General features: G+C 51.2%; 1 protein-coding gene across 3 annotated transcripts; it reads right to left on the reverse strand.

Annotated features, from left to right (window-relative positions):
* Positions 1 to 5,263: 5,263 nt before the first annotated feature.
* Positions 5,264 to 18,789, reverse strand: prr36b (proline rich 36b). Of its 3 annotated transcripts, XM_084677392.1 has the most exons (6): positions 18,455 to 18,789; positions 18,239 to 18,345; positions 9,584 to 10,120; positions 9,435 to 9,495; positions 7,638 to 7,906; positions 5,264 to 7,464 (listed from the first exon to the last, which is right to left on the reverse strand). In XM_084677392.1, exons 3-6 carry the CDS (start codon positions 10,047 to 10,049, stop codon positions 5,267 to 5,269), a joined length of 2,994 nt encoding a protein of 997 aa, XP_084533518.1. In that variant the 5' UTR covers positions 10,050 to 10,120; positions 18,239 to 18,345; positions 18,455 to 18,789; the 3' UTR covers positions 5,264 to 5,266. The 3 variants fall into 3 exon arrangements, with proteins under 3 accessions (XP_084533518.1, XP_084533519.1, XP_084533517.1); XM_084677393.1 differs by lacking the exon at positions 18,239 to 18,345; XM_084677391.1 differs by having other exon boundaries at positions 18,239 to 18,789.
* Between the last annotated feature and the right edge of the window lie 249 nt (positions 18,790 to 19,038).

Genomic DNA, 19,038 nt, shown 5'->3' on the forward strand with positions numbered 1-19,038 from the left:
TTCCGCTGCCTCTCCAGCTGCCTCTGCCTCTCCTGCCTCTCCTCCTCCTCTTGCCTCAAATACTCCTCATGTTCCTTCCTCATGCTCTCCTGCTGCCTCTCCTTCTGCAGCCTATGCTCCTGCCTCTGCCTCAGCTGAAGCTGGTGCTGCTCCATGCGCCCCAGCTGGCCGAGGCCTGGGCCAGGTGTCTGGGGGGTCATCCTGGGGCAGAAGGAGGACGACGAGTCGGCGGGCCTCCGGTTCCCTGCGACCTTTGCCAGGTAGTGGCCATTAGACAGAGGGGCTAAAGGGGCCTGGTTCCATTTCTGGTCCTGGGTGAGAATCTGGGTCATGGTCTGGAACTGACACTGGTACTGGTACTGCATGTGCTCTTGTTGGCCTGAGTGCTGCTCACCTGTCTGGGTTTGGGTCAGGTACTGGGGCTGGTTCTCTACCAGCTCTAGAGGTGCTGGGGTCAAATCTGGGTCAACTCTCTCCTCTGGGCTCAGATCCTGGTTTTCTAACTCTTTTAGTGCTGGTGGGTCCTGGTTCTGTAACTCTCTTGGTGCTGGTGGGTCCTTGTTCTGCTCATCTAACAGCTTCAGTTTTTCGGAGTTCAGATTTTGATAATCTACCTGGTCCAAGGGTGCTGTGGTCAGGTCCTGGTTCTGCTCATCTAACTGTTCCAGAGATGTTGGGTCCTGGTTCTGGTCCTGGTCATCTACCAGGTTCAGAGATGCTGGGTCCTGTTTCTGGTCGGAGGTCAAGTCCTGGTTCTGGTCATCTACCTGGTCCAGAGATGTTGGGTCCTGGTTCTGGTCCTGGTCATCTACCAGGTTCAGAGATGCTGGGTCCTGTTTCTGGTCGGAGGTCAAGTCCTGGTTCTGGTCATCTACCTGGTCCAGAGATGTTGGGTCTTGGTTCTGGTCATCTACCTGGTCCAGGGGTGCTGAGGTCAGGTCCTGGTTCTGGTCATCTACCAGGTCCAGAGATGTTGGGTCCTGGTTGTGGTCATCTACCTGGTCCAGAGATGTTGGGTCCTGGTTGTGGTCATCTACCTGGTCCAGAGATGTTGGGTCCTGGTTGTGGTCATCTACCAGGTCCAGAGAAGTTGGGTCCTGGTTGTGGTCATCTACCTGGTCCAGAGATGTTGGGTCCTGGTTCTGGTCATCTACCAGGTCCAGAGATGTTGGGTCCTGGTTCTGGTCATCTACCAGGTCCAGAGATGTTGGGTCCTGGTTGTGGTCATCTACCTGGTCCAGAGATTTTGGGTCCTGGTTGTGGTCATCTACCTGGTCCAGAGATGTTGGGTCCTGGTTCTGGTCATCTACCTGGTCCAGAGATGTTGGGTCCTGGTTCTGGTCATCTACCAGGTCCAGAGATGTTGGGTCCTGGTTGTGGTCATCTACCTGGTCCAGAGATGTTGGGTCCTGGTTCTGTCTGCCATCTGCTAGGTGTCCTGCTCCCTGTCCTGCTGTGAGACAGCTGACATCATCTGGAGGCATGGAGAAACACATGCACCTGGGGGAGGGGCTACAAGGGGGGGGGGGGCGTGGCTTCAACCAGGAAGGACTAGAGGGGTGGGGCTGAAGGAGATGCGGGGCGTGGCTTAGTTCAGGCAGGAAGGAAGAAGGGGCGAGGCTAAACAGAGGCAGGATGAATGGTGGACTTGAATAAAACTAAACTGAAATCAGTAAAACAAGAAAGCTGCTAATGAGATCAAATTAAACTACTCATCTCTCCCTCACCCGTTACCTTTTCTCTCCCTCTCCTCTTCTCCTCCCTACCTCCCCTTACTTCTACTCCCTACCTCACCTCTCTCCCCTTCACCCAGCCTGTGGACCCTCTCTCCCCTCCACCCAGCCTGTAGACCCTCTCTCCCCTCCACCCAGCCTGTAGACCCTCTCTCCCCTCCACCCAGCCTGTAGACCCTCTCTCCCCTCCACCCAGCATGGACTCTCTCTCCCCCCACCCAGCCTGTAGACCCTCTCTCCCCTCCACCCAGCCTGTAGACCCTCTCTCCCCTCCACCCAGCCTGTAGACCCTCTCTCCCCTCCAGCCAGCCTGTAGACCCTCTCTCCCCTCCACCCAGCCTGTAGACCCTCTCTCCCCTCCACCCAGCCTGTAGACCCTCTCTCCCCTCCACCCAGCATGGACTCTCTCTCCCCCCCACCCAGCCTGTAGACCCTCTCTCCCCTCCAGCCAGCCTGTAGACCCTCTCTCCCCTCCACCCAGCCTGTAGACCCTCTCTCCCCTCCACCCAGCCTGTAGACCCTCTCTCCCCTCCACCCAGCCTGTAGACCCTCTCTCCCCTCCACCCAGCATGGACTCTCTCTCCCCCCACCCAGCCTGTAGACCCTCTCTCCCCTCCACCCAGCCTGTAGACCCTCTCTCCCCTCCACCCAGCCTGTAGACCCTCTCTCCCCTCCAGCCAGCCTGTAGACCCTCTCTCCCCTCCACCCAGCCTGTAGACCCTCTCTCCCCTTCACCCAGCCTGTAGACCCTCTCCCCTCCACCCAGCCTGTAGACCCTCTCTCCCCTCCACCCAGCCTGTAGACCCTCTCTCTGCCTGTAGACCCTCTCTCCCCTCCACCCAGCCTGTAGACCCTCTCTCCCCTCCACCCAACCTGTAGACCCTCTCTCCCCTCCACCCAACCTGTGGACCCTCTCTCCCCTCCACCCAGCCTGTGGACCCTCTCCCCTCCACCCAGCCTGTGGACCCTCTCCCCTCCACCCAGCCTGTGGACCCTCTCTGCCTGTGGACCCTCTCTCTGCCTGTGGACCCTCTCTCTGCCTGTAGACCCTCTCTCTGCCTGTAGACCCTCTCTCAGTCTGTGGACCCAGGCACAGACTAGGACACTCACAGGTCCATGTCACCAGGCTTCTCTACCAGCATCGGTAGCCCCTTTAATATCCACATCCATCAGCATTCTATCACTGTACATTTATCATATTTAATTCCCCCTTGTTCCCCCCTGTTTAAACACCCATCTCCACTCCTAAGGTTTGCCATTTTATTAATACTATTTTTTATTGCTGTTTTTGTACTTTCCATTTACCGTTGCGGTTTTTATTGGTGTTGGTGTTACTGGTATTTTGGTCAGGATTGTTAGTAACATTTTGCTTTTTTTAATGCCTACTAAATGGCTGTTGCCTTGCTTTGTCCAAATAAGATTTTTGTTCCAGAATGAACTGTTATATTGGGACTAACAATACATCTCTTTGACTCCTCTCTGCTCCACCCCCCCCCCCCTCCTCTGCCTGAGTCTCGCTTGGTCCTGACTTCCTGTTAGAACAGTGAGGCCCTCGTTAGTCACATTACATCAGAGTGAGAATATGCGTTCCTCTCCACTACATCCCTGCTGTCCAGACTGGTCTCTCTATCTCTCTCTATCTGCCTCTACACAAGACAAGGGGAAGAGAGGAGGTGGTGGAGCAAAGGACTGGATGACGAGGAGGGAGGAGTGCAGGAGATGTAGAGGGAGAGGAGGGGGAGGAGGAACAGGGGGAAGACGGAGGAGGAACGGGGTGTGGAGGCTGGAGTGCTCATCCTCTTCTGCTGATGAAGATTCCACTCTTCCACCGGACGCATTCAGGAGGGTGGCATCGTCTGTGTGTGTGGGTGTGTCTTTATGGAACATTCAGGAGCATACAGGCAGGTTTGAGGAGCAGAGAGGCTAAATACAGGGACAGCAGTGATCTTCTCTTGCCAACGTCCTACCAGGGTGTGTGTGGAGGGCGGAGGTCAGGTGTGCAGGTCACATACACACAGGTGCATGCTGGGCAGGGATGAAGGTGGACAGGACTTTTCAAACTTCCCAAAATTCCATTTTGTTCCAACACCATTCCACAGAGACGCATCACTTCCTGTGTGGCTAGCTGTTGCCATGGAGAGGTTGTAGGTCATAATTGCATTCCTATCACATCCACACAGGGCATCTAATCATGTGGGCCTGTTTGGGCCAGAGGCATGGTGATGCTCAGTAACCACTAGTGCTGCTGGTGCAGTTAGCATCTCTGTAGCCATGTAAAGCTATTAGCATATTTCTTGTTTATATTAACTGACATTTCATTGTAGTTTCCTCAACCAGGATAGAACTCACAGAAGACAAACATAGTTTACTATCCCAGAGCTGTTACATCATAAACATGGGTTAGAACAGATATGATGTTTTTCCCAACTTTGTATGCTAAGTTTCTGTGAGGAACCTGGGGCGGTGTTTCTGTGCTGGACTACAGAACCCAACGGCAGCTCAGCGTGTTTGCTGGGAGAGGAAGTGATGTCATGGGACCATGTGACATAGAGGACGTGCTGACCTCTGACCTCAGCAGGATAAAGAAGAGAACCAGCCAGGGTGCAATGATGTTTAATGGAATTTTGAGCCCCTAGTTAGTGTGGAGGTCTAGAGTATCTCTGAACATCCCTAAGCAGTGTCATGTCTTCATATACACAAACCAGTCTGTTAGTTAGCCAAACATGCAAGATACTGTCCAAATAATCCAAACCTCTGATAGAACCCCACAGTGGAACTACACAGTGGAACTCCATAGTGGAACCCCACAGTGGAACCCCACAGTGGAACCCCACAGTGGAACCCCACAGTGGAACCCCACAGTGGAACGCCACAGTGGAACTCCACAGTGGAACCCCACAGTGGAACCCCACAGTGGATCCCCACAGTGGAACTCCACAGTGAAACTCCACAGTAAACCTTACACTCCCATACCCACCTCGACTCAAGACAATTGTCTGGCAGAAGCGTTGTAAATATCTAGACTTTATTCTAGCGCTACAGTCTTAAAAACAAGAACACAAAACGTTAAAAAGGAGAGGAGTATCGCTATGGTGACAGGAGCACAGGAAGAGTGTACATGGGGCAGGGAAGACAAGGTTTCAACCAAAATAAAAATACACATACAAACAGCAAGTACAAAAAAGAAGTTTGTTGACATTTGTAGGGTAAAAACAGTAGGATAGTACAGGTGCAGTCCAGTCTGTCCTAAGAGCTTCGTCCTGCCCAGTGGGACAGACTCACTTCAGAACAACATCGGAATACAAAATGGTTTAACTACGGCACACTGAGTAGGAGCCAATCACAAGACCAGGACCACAGCATGGGGGGGCATCACCAGACATCTACAGTCTTTCACACAATCTGTCTCTCGTTTTCCTACGGTCTGTCGCCATCCCTTCTTCTACTTCTAACCCTTGAGGGCACACCCACAGGTAGATGGGGGGGGGGGGGGGGCGGGGGAGAAGGTGCATTCCAAGGGGGGGGGGGGGGGCTTATACGTTACCTGCCAGGAAGCTATCAGTCTTATCACCAATGGCAGAGTAGTATGGGTGGTGGGCGTCACCGGGGGCGGCGGCCTCCTGTAGGCCGGCCCCACCCAGGGTGAGCAGGGGGCCCGGCTCCTGGCCCCCCGGCTCCTGGCCCCCCGGCTCCTGGCCCCCCGGCTCCTGGCCCCCTGGCTCCTGGCCCAGGGAGGGCTCCTTGGCCTCCTCACTCAGCATCTCCTCCAGGGAGAAGATCCCTGGGCTCCTCCTGCTGCTCTCTGCGGTGGAGGACGGGCAGTCAAACCCGTACGACGCCACCGAGTTGGCCGACTGAGGCGTGGCCCCTCCCCCGTCCTCCCCCTCGGCCCGTGGCTCCTCCCCCTCCTCCCCTTCCTCCCCCAGGGCAGCCAGGCTGCTCCCCTCCTCGTCCGGCTCGTTGATCTGCATCTCCCCTTCCGTGTCGCTGGCCTCGTCCCCAGAGGTGGAGGGTGAGGAGGGGGCGGAGGCCGGGGCTGTGGGGGGGCCGGCGCCCAGAACCTCGTCAGCGGGGAGCGTCTCTGGCTCCTCCTCTTCGCCGTCCCCGCCCCCCAGGTGTATGCCCAGGTCCTGCTCCTGCTCTGCCCCGCGGGGGGGCAGGGGCGTGGCCTGCTTGTCGGAGCGGGACTCCACTCCCGAGCTGCTGTCGTCCTCCTCAGGGGTGCTGGGAGCGCTGGGGGGGCCGGGGGGCAGGGGGGCGCCGCTGGGCTGCAGCCAGGCCTGGGAGGGGGGCTGGGCAGGGGGCTCAGGGCTGGGGGAGGCTTGGGGGGGCGGGGCCCAGGTGTCAGAGAAGGAGGAAGGGCCCCAGGCAGAGGGGGGCGGGGCTGGGTGCGGGGCAGAGTGGTTGAGGTTGTCAAGACGCTCTTCTTGGTTGATGGAGCTCTCTGTCTCCCTGCCGCCTTCGCTGGGCATCTCCACATCTTCATCCTCCTCCTCCACATCTTCATCCTCCTCCTCCACATCTTCATCCTCCTCCACATCTTCATCCTCCTCCTCCACAGCTTCATCCTCCTCCTCCTTCTCCTGACGGACCCTGCTCTGCTCGGCCTTCTCAGAGCTCACGTCCATGTCGTCCACATGCTCCACCTCCTGCTTGCTCGGGGCCTCCTGGTTGGCCAAGCCCATGAGGGGGGAGGAATCAAAACTCTCTGGCTCCTCCTGCTGGCTGGCGCTGGTATCGGACAGCAGGTTGTCACCGTGCCAACCAGTGGAGTCATCCTGAAGGTGGTGGGCAGGTTCCGAGAGCCCCACCTTCCTCTCCTCCTCTTCCTCCTCTTCCTCCTCATCATCGTCTTGGTTGATCTCCTCATCAGCCTTCTCCACTGCCTCCTCCTTCTCTTGGGAGGGGGAGGCCAGGGGGGAGGCCCCGGGTGAGGCTGCCTGCTGGAGGCTGTGTGAGGCCATGGCCGGGTGCTCAGGGGCCTGGCTGGGGCCCCAGGGGTCAGGTTGGTCATGCAGGCCCAGCAGGGGAGAGGCAGCCTGGGGCTCATGGGCCGGAGAGAGGGGTCCTGGAGGAGAGCAGGGGGGGGACAGAACTGTGGTGCCCAGGGAGGAGGTGGAGTCCTGGGCAGCTGTACCCAGGTGGAGGAGGTCTAGCTGGGCAGACAGCTGGGGGAGGGGGGCCGGGGGCATGGGGGCTGGGGGCGTGGGGGCTGGGGGCAGGGGTGCCTGGGGGGCCACTGGAATCTCCTCCTCCAGCACTAAGAGAGGTTTGGAATCTTCCGAGGATACCGTGGTGGCGGCGACGGCTGCCACGGCAACGCCTGCCACGGCAACGGCAGAGACGGCGGTTAGTGCGGCAACTTCGGCGATGGCTGGAGCCTCACCCTCCTGACCCGCCTCCTCTGGGCAAGGCTCGGAGGCCGGCGTGGGTTTGGGCCCCCGCTTTACCGGCATGGGAGTGCTGCTACCAACAGCCTTCTTGGGGCTGGAGGCCTTGGGGGCCGAGGGCCTGGAGGCCAGGGGCCGGGGGCCTCCCTCTTTGGGGGCAGGGGGCTTGGCCTTCGGGGGGGCAGCCTTGCTGACCCCCACAGGCTTCTTGGGAGTGGTGTCTGGCTTGGCGGCAGCGACTACCTTGGGTGTATCGGGTTTGGTGGTCTTGGCTGTGGAGGGGCGGCTGAGAGGGGCGGGTGTGGACTTCTTGGCAGCCGGGGTGGAAGGTTTGGGGGCGTCTGGAGCAGACACACAAGGTTATGGAGAAGATGAAGGCAGATTACACATTCATTACACCTTCATGATGTTACAAATGTTAAACAATGACACACAGGAGAACAGAACGGTCTACACACTATACTTCATACATCATACTTTCCCGTCACCATTCCAACCAAGACGGTTCTCTTACCCTTCTTCACAGGTGTTTTAGTCTGTGATGTGGGGGTGCGACCAGTAGAGGGCGTGGTGGTGGAAGCTGGTCTGGGGGTGGTGGAAGCTGGTCTGGGGGTGGAGGAGGCCGGTCTGGGGGTGGAGGAGCCTGGTCTGGGGGTGGAGGAGGCCGGTCTGGGGGTGGTTGTCTTGGGCGTGGGCGTCTTGGTGGTGGGGGTGGCCGTCTTGGCCGCGGGTGTGGTGGTCTTGGCGGAGGCTGGGCGGTTGGGTGTAGTGGCTGTGGAAGGCCTGCTGGGGGCAGCAGAGAGGGGTGGGGTTAGAGACAGTGAGACAAGAAGGGAATCCCCTCAGAATCAGAATCCGGTGTATTCGCCATGTATCGTATACAAACATGGAATTTACTGTGGCAGGGAGGTGCAAACAATAAACATATAATAATAAACACCTCTCCTCTCTCCAGACCTGGGGCAGAGGCTGGATGTGAGGCTGGGACAGAGGCTGGATTTGAGGATGGGGCAGAAGCTGGATGTAAGGCTGGGACAGAGGCTGGATGTGAGGCTGGGACAGAGGCTGGATGTAAGGCTGGGACAGAGGCTGGATGTGAGGCTGGGGCAGAGGCTAGATGTGAGGCTGGGGCAGAGGCTGGATGTGAGGCTGGGGCTAGATAACCTCCATATACTGACCCGGACACTCCTGTTCTCACATCATGCTACATTGGCTGCTACACGCCAGTGACATGCTAGCACAGCTCTAAATAAAGATACAAGTCCGTTCTGTGGAGAGAGAGAGAGAGAGAGAGAGAGAGAGAGAGAGAGAGAGAGAGAGAGAGAGAGAGAGGGGAAGAGAGAACCAAGTAGGGCTGGGCGATATTTTAAAAAATGACATCTCGATTTCGTCCAAAATATTACGATATTCTATATATATAATCTCCATATGTTTGCATTTAAATATATAATATAAAAAAATATTTTATTTTGCGTCCTTTAGAGAACAACTAAAACTATTTAAATAGAACATTTATTGTTACAAAGTACTAAATGTGTAGTGCATATTTAAGCAGTTGCCATACCATGGTACTTGCAACTTGACAAAATAGACCTCACATGGAACAATTCATGCAGAGGAGCTTATGTGACAGACAAAATTATTGCGATATTATCGCTAATATTCGATATATCGCCCAGCCCTAGAACCAAGTGACACTCTTCCTAGGGGTGGGCCTTATAAAGAACCATGTGACCCACTGCTCTGGGACGCCAGGTCATCGTCGGCATGGTAACGTCCAGGCGTTGTTGTCTCCCCCTGACAGATCTAAACCATGTAGGGTGACGGGCGAGACGCCCAGGACAACGAAACAAGCACACCCGCACGTTTCAAAGATGTAATAGTACACTAGAGCTGTGGACCTGCACTAACTCTCTCACACACACACACACTCAGTGTCTTACCATTATTAGATGAATCAACGGAAGTGTGTGAGTGTGTGTGTGAGTGTGTGCAAGTGTGATGCGGAAAGGGATAAGAGTTAAATCTAATTAGGCAGAGATTTATAGCCCTGTCACAACCCATCACACACTGACACAGACACAATGACTCACACACACTCACACAAGGACACACACTTACTGACACACTTAGAGGCTGAAGCAGCCTGGCAGTGTGTGTGTGTGTGTGACTCAGGTAGAGAGCACAGCGTGACCTGATTCTCTGTAGACAACAACAGCGCCAGTCCTCTGGCTCCATGCTGTCTCACTGTCTGACACACAGGCAGACAGGCCAGAGGATGCTGGAAGCTGTGCACCAATGGCTGACCTACCTGGTTGTCTTGGTAACTGGGGGCTTGTCAGTCTTGGGTGAGGAGGAGGGCCTTGTGGCAGCTGGAGAGAAAAACAACAACCAATCAGTGCTTCCGATACTCACACTTTTCTTGGTGTAACCCAATCACAGCTTCACACACAAGCCCACCTGCTAGCTTCTTTGGAGCAGCGGCGGTTTTGACGCCGTTAGTAGGCGGAACCGGAGTCTTCCTATTGGCTGTTGGCCCTGTTGCTTTGACTGCGCTGTTGGCGGCGGGGCGTCTGGCTGTGGTGGAGGCGGGGCTCTTCTTCTCTGGTGCTGTGGAGGCCATGCTCTTCCTGGCCACGCCATTAGTCGGGGGCTTGGAGACGCCATTGGTGGGTCGTCCCTGGGCTGGAGAGGGGCGGGGCTTGGAGGTGGGTGGGGCACCAGGCTTGGTGTTGTTACTTGCTGTTTTGGAGGGAGAACTCTCCTTGGTTGGCTCAGGCTGAGGCTCCCCCTGCCCCGCCTCCCCGTGCTGGCCAATCATCTCCTCCGGCTGGGTGTCAGGCCCAGCCCCCTGGTTAGGCTCCGCCTCCGGGGGCTGCACTTCCATTGGCTCCATGGCAGCCGTGGCAACCCCATCAGGTTTCATCTCCGTTGCTCCTGATAGACCGTCTAAAGACGGGCGGAGTTTCAGGTGGAAGTGGGTGGAGTCAGGCAGGTCTGGAGGAGGAGGAAAAGGAGTAGAAACAAAGGGGTTATCTCACAGAAGGAGATAGGTACAGTATGAATTATACCCAAGCAAGGGTTATACGGAAGCAGGCTGGTCCAATCACAGACCACCCCAGAGCAGGCTGGTCCCCCCCCTCCCTCCCTCCCTCCCTCCCTCCCTCCCTCCCTCCCTCCCTCCCTCCCTCCCTCCCTCCCTCCCTCCCTCCCTCCCTCCCTCCCTCCCTCCCTCCCTCCCTCCTCCCTCCCTCCCCCCTTCCCCCCCCTCCCTCCCTCCCTCTCCTCTCTCTTGACACAGATGGCCTCAGCAGCTGAGCATGGCCGGGGGGGGGGGGGGGGGGGAGGAAAGAAAAGAGAAACTGAGATGAGGGGAAAGTCCCTCAGAAAATCCATACATCCCCAAACAGCTACACACTACACACCCCCCAAACAGCTACACACACACACACACCCCCCAAACAGCTACACACACACTCACCCCTCAAACAGAAGCCATCATGGACACACACCAGGCAATCAGCTCCGTAACACTGTCCACCACTTCTCCACTCAGCAGAGGTGGTGTGTGTGTGTTGGTACTGTACAGCTTCAGATTTACAGAAACACTATGTTCTAGAACCCCCTGTCCTTCCCCTTACCTCTCTCTCTCCACACACAGACACACTCTCTCTCTCTCTCTCTCTCCCTTCACACACAGACTCTCTCTGTCTCTCTCTCTCTGTCTCTCTCTCTCTGTCTCTGTCTCTCTGTCTCTGTCTCTCTGTCTCTCTCTCTCTCTCTCCACACACAGACACCCTCCCTCCCTCCCTCCCTCCCTCACACACACACACACACAACATCTGCACTTAAAGAAACATCCCAGCCAGACCTCCTCCAGAATAACCTCTGAACCCCTGAAGACTGGAGGACTGTGTGTGTGTGTGTGTGTGTGTTGTGGAGGGAATGTGTGTGTGTTAGAGACTGAGCCAGTCAGCTTCACTACATTCTCCACAAGCCTTCCCAATGAGCCCATCACTGCAGCTGGGAATGACCCCCCCCCCCCTCACACACACACACACACATATACAGTATGTACAGAGTAACATACACACACACACAGTATAACACATACATTATTTAAGGTCATGTCAAGGAGAATGCAACACACACACACACTTATAATCATCCTCAATCAGAGAAAGCAGCTTAATGTGGTCAGACAGCTGGACTGGTGTGATCATCCTTCTGATCACACACACCGTCTCTATTACAAAACACACACACACACACAGTCTAATACACTAATACACACACACACAGACTAAAAGCCACAGTAAGGACCCCTGACCCCTGGCCGACCCTAAAACATGCCACCTCACCGCCACACAGAGTGGACTTCTGACATCACAAGCCCCTCCCCTCTCATCCTCCTTGCTAAGCCCCTCCCACTTCCCTGCTGCAGGTCTCAGTCAGTCATCATGATAGCATTACATAACACACACACATGCACACACCGTCCTAAAGCAAACTGCACACACACACACACACTCTTCTAGAGCACACTCCAAGCACATACACTTTCCTAGAGTACACTGCACGGTAGCATACACACACACCCCCCATTAGAGAGGAGAGACAGAGACAGAACAGGTGTAGAAATAGAGCAAAGTAGATGAGAGTGCAGTAGAGTAGAATGCAGTAGAGTAGAGTGCAGTAGAGTAGAGTGCAGTAGAGTAGAGTGCAGTAGAGTAGAGTGCAGTAGAGTAGAGTGCAGTAGAGTAGAGCAGCTGGTGAGAAAGATCAGTGACACCAGAAGAAGCAGACATCTGGACTGGTCCACTGTCCTCTCCCCTGGGGTAGGGAGGGCAGGGGGAGGGGTAAGGAGGGAGGGCAGGGGTAAGGAGGGAGGGCAGGGGTAAGGAGGGTAAGGGAAGGAGGGCAGGGGGAGGAGGGTAAGGGAAGGAGGGCAGGGGGAGGAGGGTAAGGGAAGGAGGGCAGGGGGAGGGGTAAGGAGGGAGGGCAGGGGTAAGGAGGGAGGGAGGGCAGGGGGGGCAGGCATGGGGGGGCAGGATAAGAGGATTAGGTCTTTCTGTTAAACAGCTGCTACAAATGGACCTTGGCCAGGTGATCTCAATAGCCAATCAGAACATACCTGAATAACTCTGACCTCAACAGCCAATCACAACACGCCTGACCAACTCTGACCTCAACAGCCAATCACAACACACCTGACCAACTCTGACTTCAACAGCCAATCACAACACGCCTGACCAACTCTGACCTCAACAGCCAATCACAACACACCTGACCAACTCTGACTTCAACAGCCAATCACAACACGCCTGACCAACTGACAACTCCAACACAAAAAAACTGACAGGTGGCCAATCCCTCATCATCACTTTCCCATCATCCTCATCATTTAATTAACCAACCAACCTCCCTTACTTTCATCCTCCACCACCATCATCCTCCTCCACCACTACCATCTTCCTCCTCCTCTCTCTCCACCACCATCTTCCTCTCCAGCATGGTAGAGATGCAGCATGGTAGAGGCCTGGTAGCATGTTGGAGGCAGCATGTTGGAGGCAGCATGGTGGAGGCAGCATGGTGGAGGCAGCATGTTGGAGGCAGCATGTTGGAGGCAGCATGTTGGAGGCAGCATGTTGGAGGCAGTATGGTGGAGGCAGCATGGTGGAGGCAGCATGGTGGAGGCAGCATGGTGGAGGCAGCATGGTGGAAGCAGCATGGTGTAGGCAGCATGGTGGAGGCAGCATGGTGGAAGCAGCATAGTAACATGCTTGACAAAGTCCCAGCATCACAGAAGGGCAGCTGCCACGACCCCCCCCCTCCCCCTCATACCACAACCCCGCCACCCGCCACCCCCCCCCCCCCGCCAACTCACAGACCAGAGACGCAGGATGCAGGGTGGACCAGAAGCAGATATCCAGACCACTGCCTTATCAGGCCTTTATCTGACCAAACATATGGACTACACACACACACACATGTCACATGTCTAGCTGGCTTTGATGGGTTATGATGCAGACTGGAGGTCAAGGGTCAGGAGTGGATGAGACCACACAAGGACCATTACCGTTCTATATAGTTAGAACCATGTTCTATATAGTTAGAACCATGTTCTACATAGTTAGAACCATGTTCTATATAGTTAGAACTAGGGCTGTCCCCGACTAAGATTTTCTTTGGTCGACCAAGACTCAACTGAACACTTATGAAAATCGACTAATCTAAATTTGAAAGTTTTTTCTATTTCTATAAATGTCACAATGTTTTTCATCAAACCATTTTGTGTGAAGTTTTACCTCACTGTTTTAAGAAATAATCTGAAAGAAATGCATACGTAAGAAGGGAGATTGACAACTAGAAAAAAATGAATGTACAAACATTTTCCCGATCTGACTCAATGTAGCTGCTGGACATTGTAGATTCAGACGCTATAAAATAAGCTATTACTAATAATAAGCCACCAGTCCTGTTAGCTAATGCAGATATAATAAAAAATGCCTGGTTATTTTTATTATCTCTTACAATGTACTACAAATTATTGTTTGTTAAACATGCAAATCATCAGATCGTGCCAATTAAGGGGTGCATACTGGAGACTCAGAACCACTGACAGCGACATTCACTGCCTGAAACAGTGCAGCATGCGAACTTACCATACGTAGAACAAGGGTACGATTATAAAATGCTTCCATACCACAGATTTCTTTACAATTTTTCCTGAAGGATTAATAACGTCCCCAACTGTCGACAAAGTAGGCCTATGGTAGAGTTTGTAGTTCGGCTAACAGCTACAATTGTGCTCATGTGCTGTGTGCAAAAAAACAAAACGGAGATTAACCAAAGGGAAAACAGTAACACTTTGTTGTTTTTTTACAATATATTTCCAATGGTCCACACAGCACAAGTTATTTTTCAGAAACGTTAGCAAGCCAGCTTTAGTTGGCTTCCGTTACCTAGCAACGTAGCATAATACTCGTGGCAATGCTACTACCTGCTAGTGTTACTTGTTAGCCTCCTCATTAGTACATTTAGAAGCCATACTATAGCGCTTGTCATATAGTTTTTGTCTATCGGAAAATATTCAGTTGGAATGTTCGAAATCCCATATATGCAACGTTACGCTATGAGATCCGCATTCGAACGATGACATATGTACGAAGCTACTCCTTAATGGGTTAAGTATATATTTTTTGAGTTGCTTTATTTGTCTTCAATAATATAATCTACAATTTCTGTAGAACATTTAATTTCATTCAGCAATGGTGACACAAGCGGGAATCAGATCTCACACTGCCACACAAATTTTAGCCGACCAAGCGCATATTGACCATGTTTATATAGTTATTATATATATATATTATATATATTATAAGTATAGTTATAACCATGTTCTATATTGTTATAACCATGTTATATGTATAGTTACACCATGTTCTATGTCTTGTTATAACCATGGAGGGCTGCAACTAACGATTATTTTAGTAATCGATTAATCTGTTGATTCTTTTTTGATTATCGGATAAAAAAAACAAAAACAAAAAAGCATTAATTTCCAACCCTTTATTCAAAAACTGACAGTGCAAATTCACAGTGCAAAAAATCTTCTGAATGTGCACAAACAGGCACACAATTTTGAAAAGGTTATTAATATTAGCGTGAATTTAATGCTATTTTCAGAGATTAGCAATTTATTTGAGTTTTGTTCAAAACATTTTTGAAAATTGAAAGGTTGTGGAAGTAGGCCAGACTTTATTAGAATAATCTGGTGTATATGTAAGATTTTTTGACACCATTTTGAAAAAAGTTAAGATTTGCGAGGATTAAGCTATTTTCAAAGATTATTGATTTTCTATCATTTTAATTCGAAATGTAATTGAAAAAGTAAAGGCTGTAGAAGTATACCAGACATTGTTAAGATACTCTGGTATCTGTTTGAGGTTTAATATTCATACAAATATTATAAAAGTCTAAATTTTTCCAAATGGTGTGGGTGGTTTTCACCCGGTCCCTAACGCGACGCTGCTAAGTAGTGTCTTCAGAATGTGAGAGGAATGTCAAATATGAAACTAACTTCACCTGGTCAATTAACACACCTTTGGGATGTATTTAGTGTGAAATGCTGCACACCTTGGATGACTTAGGTCGTACTGATTTCTCCACCATGTGTTTCAGAACAACGTTACTCAACAATGTCTCTTCTGGTCTTTTCTCTACCTCCGCTCCGCGCTCAACTAAACTTTTTTATTTAATACTCAAACATCTCTGCGACTTATAGAGTGGTGTAATAATCGCGCAACACAACGAATCGATAATGAAATTTGTTGCTAACACTTTTAATAATCAATTTTAATCGATTCGTTGTTGCAGCCCTATAACCATGTTCTATGTATAGTTATACCCATGTTCTATATAGTTATCACCATGTTCTATGTATAGTTATAAGCATGTTCTATATAGTTATAACCATGTTCTATGTAGTTATAAGCATGTTCTATATAGTTATCACCATGTTCTATGTATAGTTATAAGCATGTTCTATATAGTTATAACCATGTTCTATGTAGTTATAAGCATGTTCTATATAGTTATCACCATGTTCTATGTATAGTTATAAGCATGTTCTATATAGTTATCACCATGTTCTATGTATAGTTATAAGCATGTTCTATATAGTTATAACCATGGTGGCAGGCCTGGCCAACTAGCGGCTCCTGAGCCGCCTGCGGCCCTTTGCCTGGTTTCATGCAGCTCTTACCTTCATATCGAATTGTGTTTTTTGTAAGTGTGTTCAATATTTATGTTGAGTTCAATATTTTCATCCCATGCAAATCCACGTTTCAAGTGAACTTTTGCGTGATTGCGTCTGTATACATTCACTTTGTAAATAAAATAGACACTCGAAACGTGTTTGGTGTGGACCAACATAAAAATCTGTCTGAGCAGAGGTCTGTGTCTCTCTCTCTGTCTGTCTCTCTGTCTGTGACTGTGTCTGTCTCTCTCTCTCTCTCTGTCTCTCTGTCTGTATGTGTGTGTGCGTGTCTGTCTCTCTCTCTCTCTCTGTGTGTGTGTGTGTGGGAGAGAGGGTGAGGAAGGGATGGGGCGATGTTCATGTGTGCCCGTGTGTATGATGTGGCTCTTTGCAGTAACACTATAATAAAATAGTCTCTTAGTCTCTGACTGGTTGACTGGTTGGCTGGTTGGCTGGTTGGATGTAATGTGTACAGGAACCAAAAAAACATATTGGTATAGTTATAACTACGTTATAGGTTATGTAGTTATAATCATAATAATTGACTGTATCTAGTTATTATAGGCCACGCAGGGTTATAACCATGTAATGAATGGGATGTGAATAACAGAGTTGTCTCTGTGGTGGTTGTATCTGTTCAGGAGAGAAACGTACTGGACTCTGTCCCAGACCTGGAGCCTGACATGGCTTATCAACACAACAACCTCTCTCTCCCTCTCCCCCTCTCTCTCCCCCGCTCTCTCTCTCTCTCTCTCTCTCTCTCTGTCTGCCTGTGTGTCTGTCTGTCTGCCTGTCTGTCTGTGTGTGTCTGTGTGTGTGTGTATCTAACCTGTCTGCCTACATCTCCCCCCCCTCTCTCTCTCCGATAGTCTTTCTCTGAAAATCTCTTTCATCCACCTGTATCTCTCTTTCTGACAGTCTGTGTTCACCTCCATTTATTTGGGTCTCCCCCTCCCTCCCTGTCCGTCATTCTGGACCGTCTCCCAGCCAGACGAACCTAGCCAGGAAAATGCCCACATGAATCCCCCCAGACCACAGTCTATCCGGAGTGGTATCGATATTCACCGGGCAGATCATGTCAGCTAAATCGACCAGTAGCTATCACACCCTGATCGGTGCTGGTGCCTGCCCTGGGGCATTAGCTACATAGATTAACTGTATTAAACCGTACAGTACCGTAGACAAGTTAGTGATACCGAATTCAAACCGAACCAGTATTCTTTCTCTCCGTCTCTATTGTTCTGGAGCTAACCTTAGCTAGCAAGGGCTCAGAGGGGAGCGACTCATCTTAAATCACATTACCGGCAGCTAGGCTGGTAACTGGGGCGCACTGGTCATGACAGCAACACTGGACCTCGCCATCGCAGGCATAGCTTGTTAAGAAGATCAACTGTAGCCTGAATACGAATTAGAAAAGTCTGCCAACGGACCGTGGTCCAAACTAAGTGGGCCTGGGTGAAATTATTAGCGCTAAATTAGCCGACATTTGGCCCGCGGCGCAGTGAATGAATCACTTCTCAGAACAATGGCCCTCCGCGATGGAGGATGACGAGGGGGGCAGAAAAAAGTTTAGACATGTAGTGAAGGACTTCAAAATGATTATAGGGATTATATGAAGCCTGGGTAAAACATTAGGAATATTTTAACAAAGACTTCGCTATGGATTCGTCCCGGTTCACCCGCAGGTTGGATACATGACGATCAATTTCAGCCAACAAGCAGACATGCACACAAGCTACCGTGCCACCGCCCCTCCACCGACCCCGGGCGCTATAATCGAATTTAGACTCTCTCTCCCCCCTTCTCTGAAGCCTGGAGTGGGTAACTAGCTGACAATGCTACTTAGTACAAAGTGTGTCTGACTAGCTAGCTCATTTAAGATGGAGGGAAAGCCCTAAACTAGGAAACAAAAAGAAGGAAAATACGCATTTCAGCAGCCTTAACAAATCATGTCAGGACAGCCCGTGAAACAATGTGTAGTGATGCTTGAACTATTTAGCATTACAAAGATTTTTTTTTTTTTGCGCCGTCTACAACAACGGAAATAATTTGGTAAACTAGCTAGCCCGTGTTCATGTAGCTAGGCTAGCCCACAAATCATGAACGTATTCATTAGCTGTCTATTTTGAATAGCTTACCGGCCCTGGTATTGATGCATGGTAGTCTAAATGTGAACGCCGTGAACAAAAACATTAACAGGATATACAAGTTGCAAGACGCTGCTATTCAGCGTTGCTGTTCATACATGGTAGGAATGACTTTCAAATAGAAAAGAGTAGCCAAATAATAAAAATGACTGCTGTTTAACAGATTGTACAAGCTACTAAACATACTTGAGCGGAGCGTGGCCTTACCGATGCAACGCTCGCTCTGGTTACAAATCCTCTTCAGATACGCCCAGTGTTCAACCGATTTCCCTCTGACGCCTTTTCACGGTGCTCAGGCACAAAGTGGAACAAATCTTAAAATGAAACCGAACGAGACACGAGAGAGAGAGAGGAGAAAGTAGCGGTGCCAAGTCGTAAAGGAACTTCTTTGTCGGTCTCCGTTCTCTGAAATGATGCACGTACCTCGCCAAAAGAAAGGAGCAGCGCTTAGCAGTCCACGCACACACACACTCCCGGAGGCCGGTGGACGGACGGACAGGCGGAGGAGAGGGCTTTACCACAGTGGAGCGCGCGGGGGTGAAATTGAAAGGAATGAATAGCCAAAGAACTCCCGTTCATCCCGCTCTTGACCAATCGCTGTCTAGACTGGGATGTATTCAAATGAGGGATGATGTCATTCCCTAAGTCACCCTCTGTCTCCCCCTTCCTTCTCGAGTTCCTCCGGTTGTCGCCCCCTTCCCGTACCCCTCCACCCTTTTTTCTTCCCTTCCCGAGTGCACGCGCATGTAGCACACACCTCCCGCAGTTTCATTCAGCGCGCCTCATACAATGGCGGCATGCACGGGCCCTCCATGATGCTGGGCCGGTTAAACTAGCAATGTATAATGTCCGCGTGACGGTACTTTGTGTCACGTTTTTACAGTTAGGCTAACGTATGCATTATTTTATGTAAAAATGGCCATACAACAGCGAGATGAAATTAATAATTGTGTTGATGAGAGTTATGTGACCAGAGAAATTAAAGTTATGGAGAGTCAAATGTATAC

Source organism: Hypomesus nipponensis, chromosome 17 (genome assembly GCF_054491055.1).
Source record: "Hypomesus nipponensis isolate SF chromosome 17, ASM5449105v1, whole genome shotgun sequence".
Lineage (NCBI taxonomy): Eukaryota > Metazoa > Chordata > Actinopteri > Osmeriformes > Osmeridae > Hypomesus > Hypomesus nipponensis.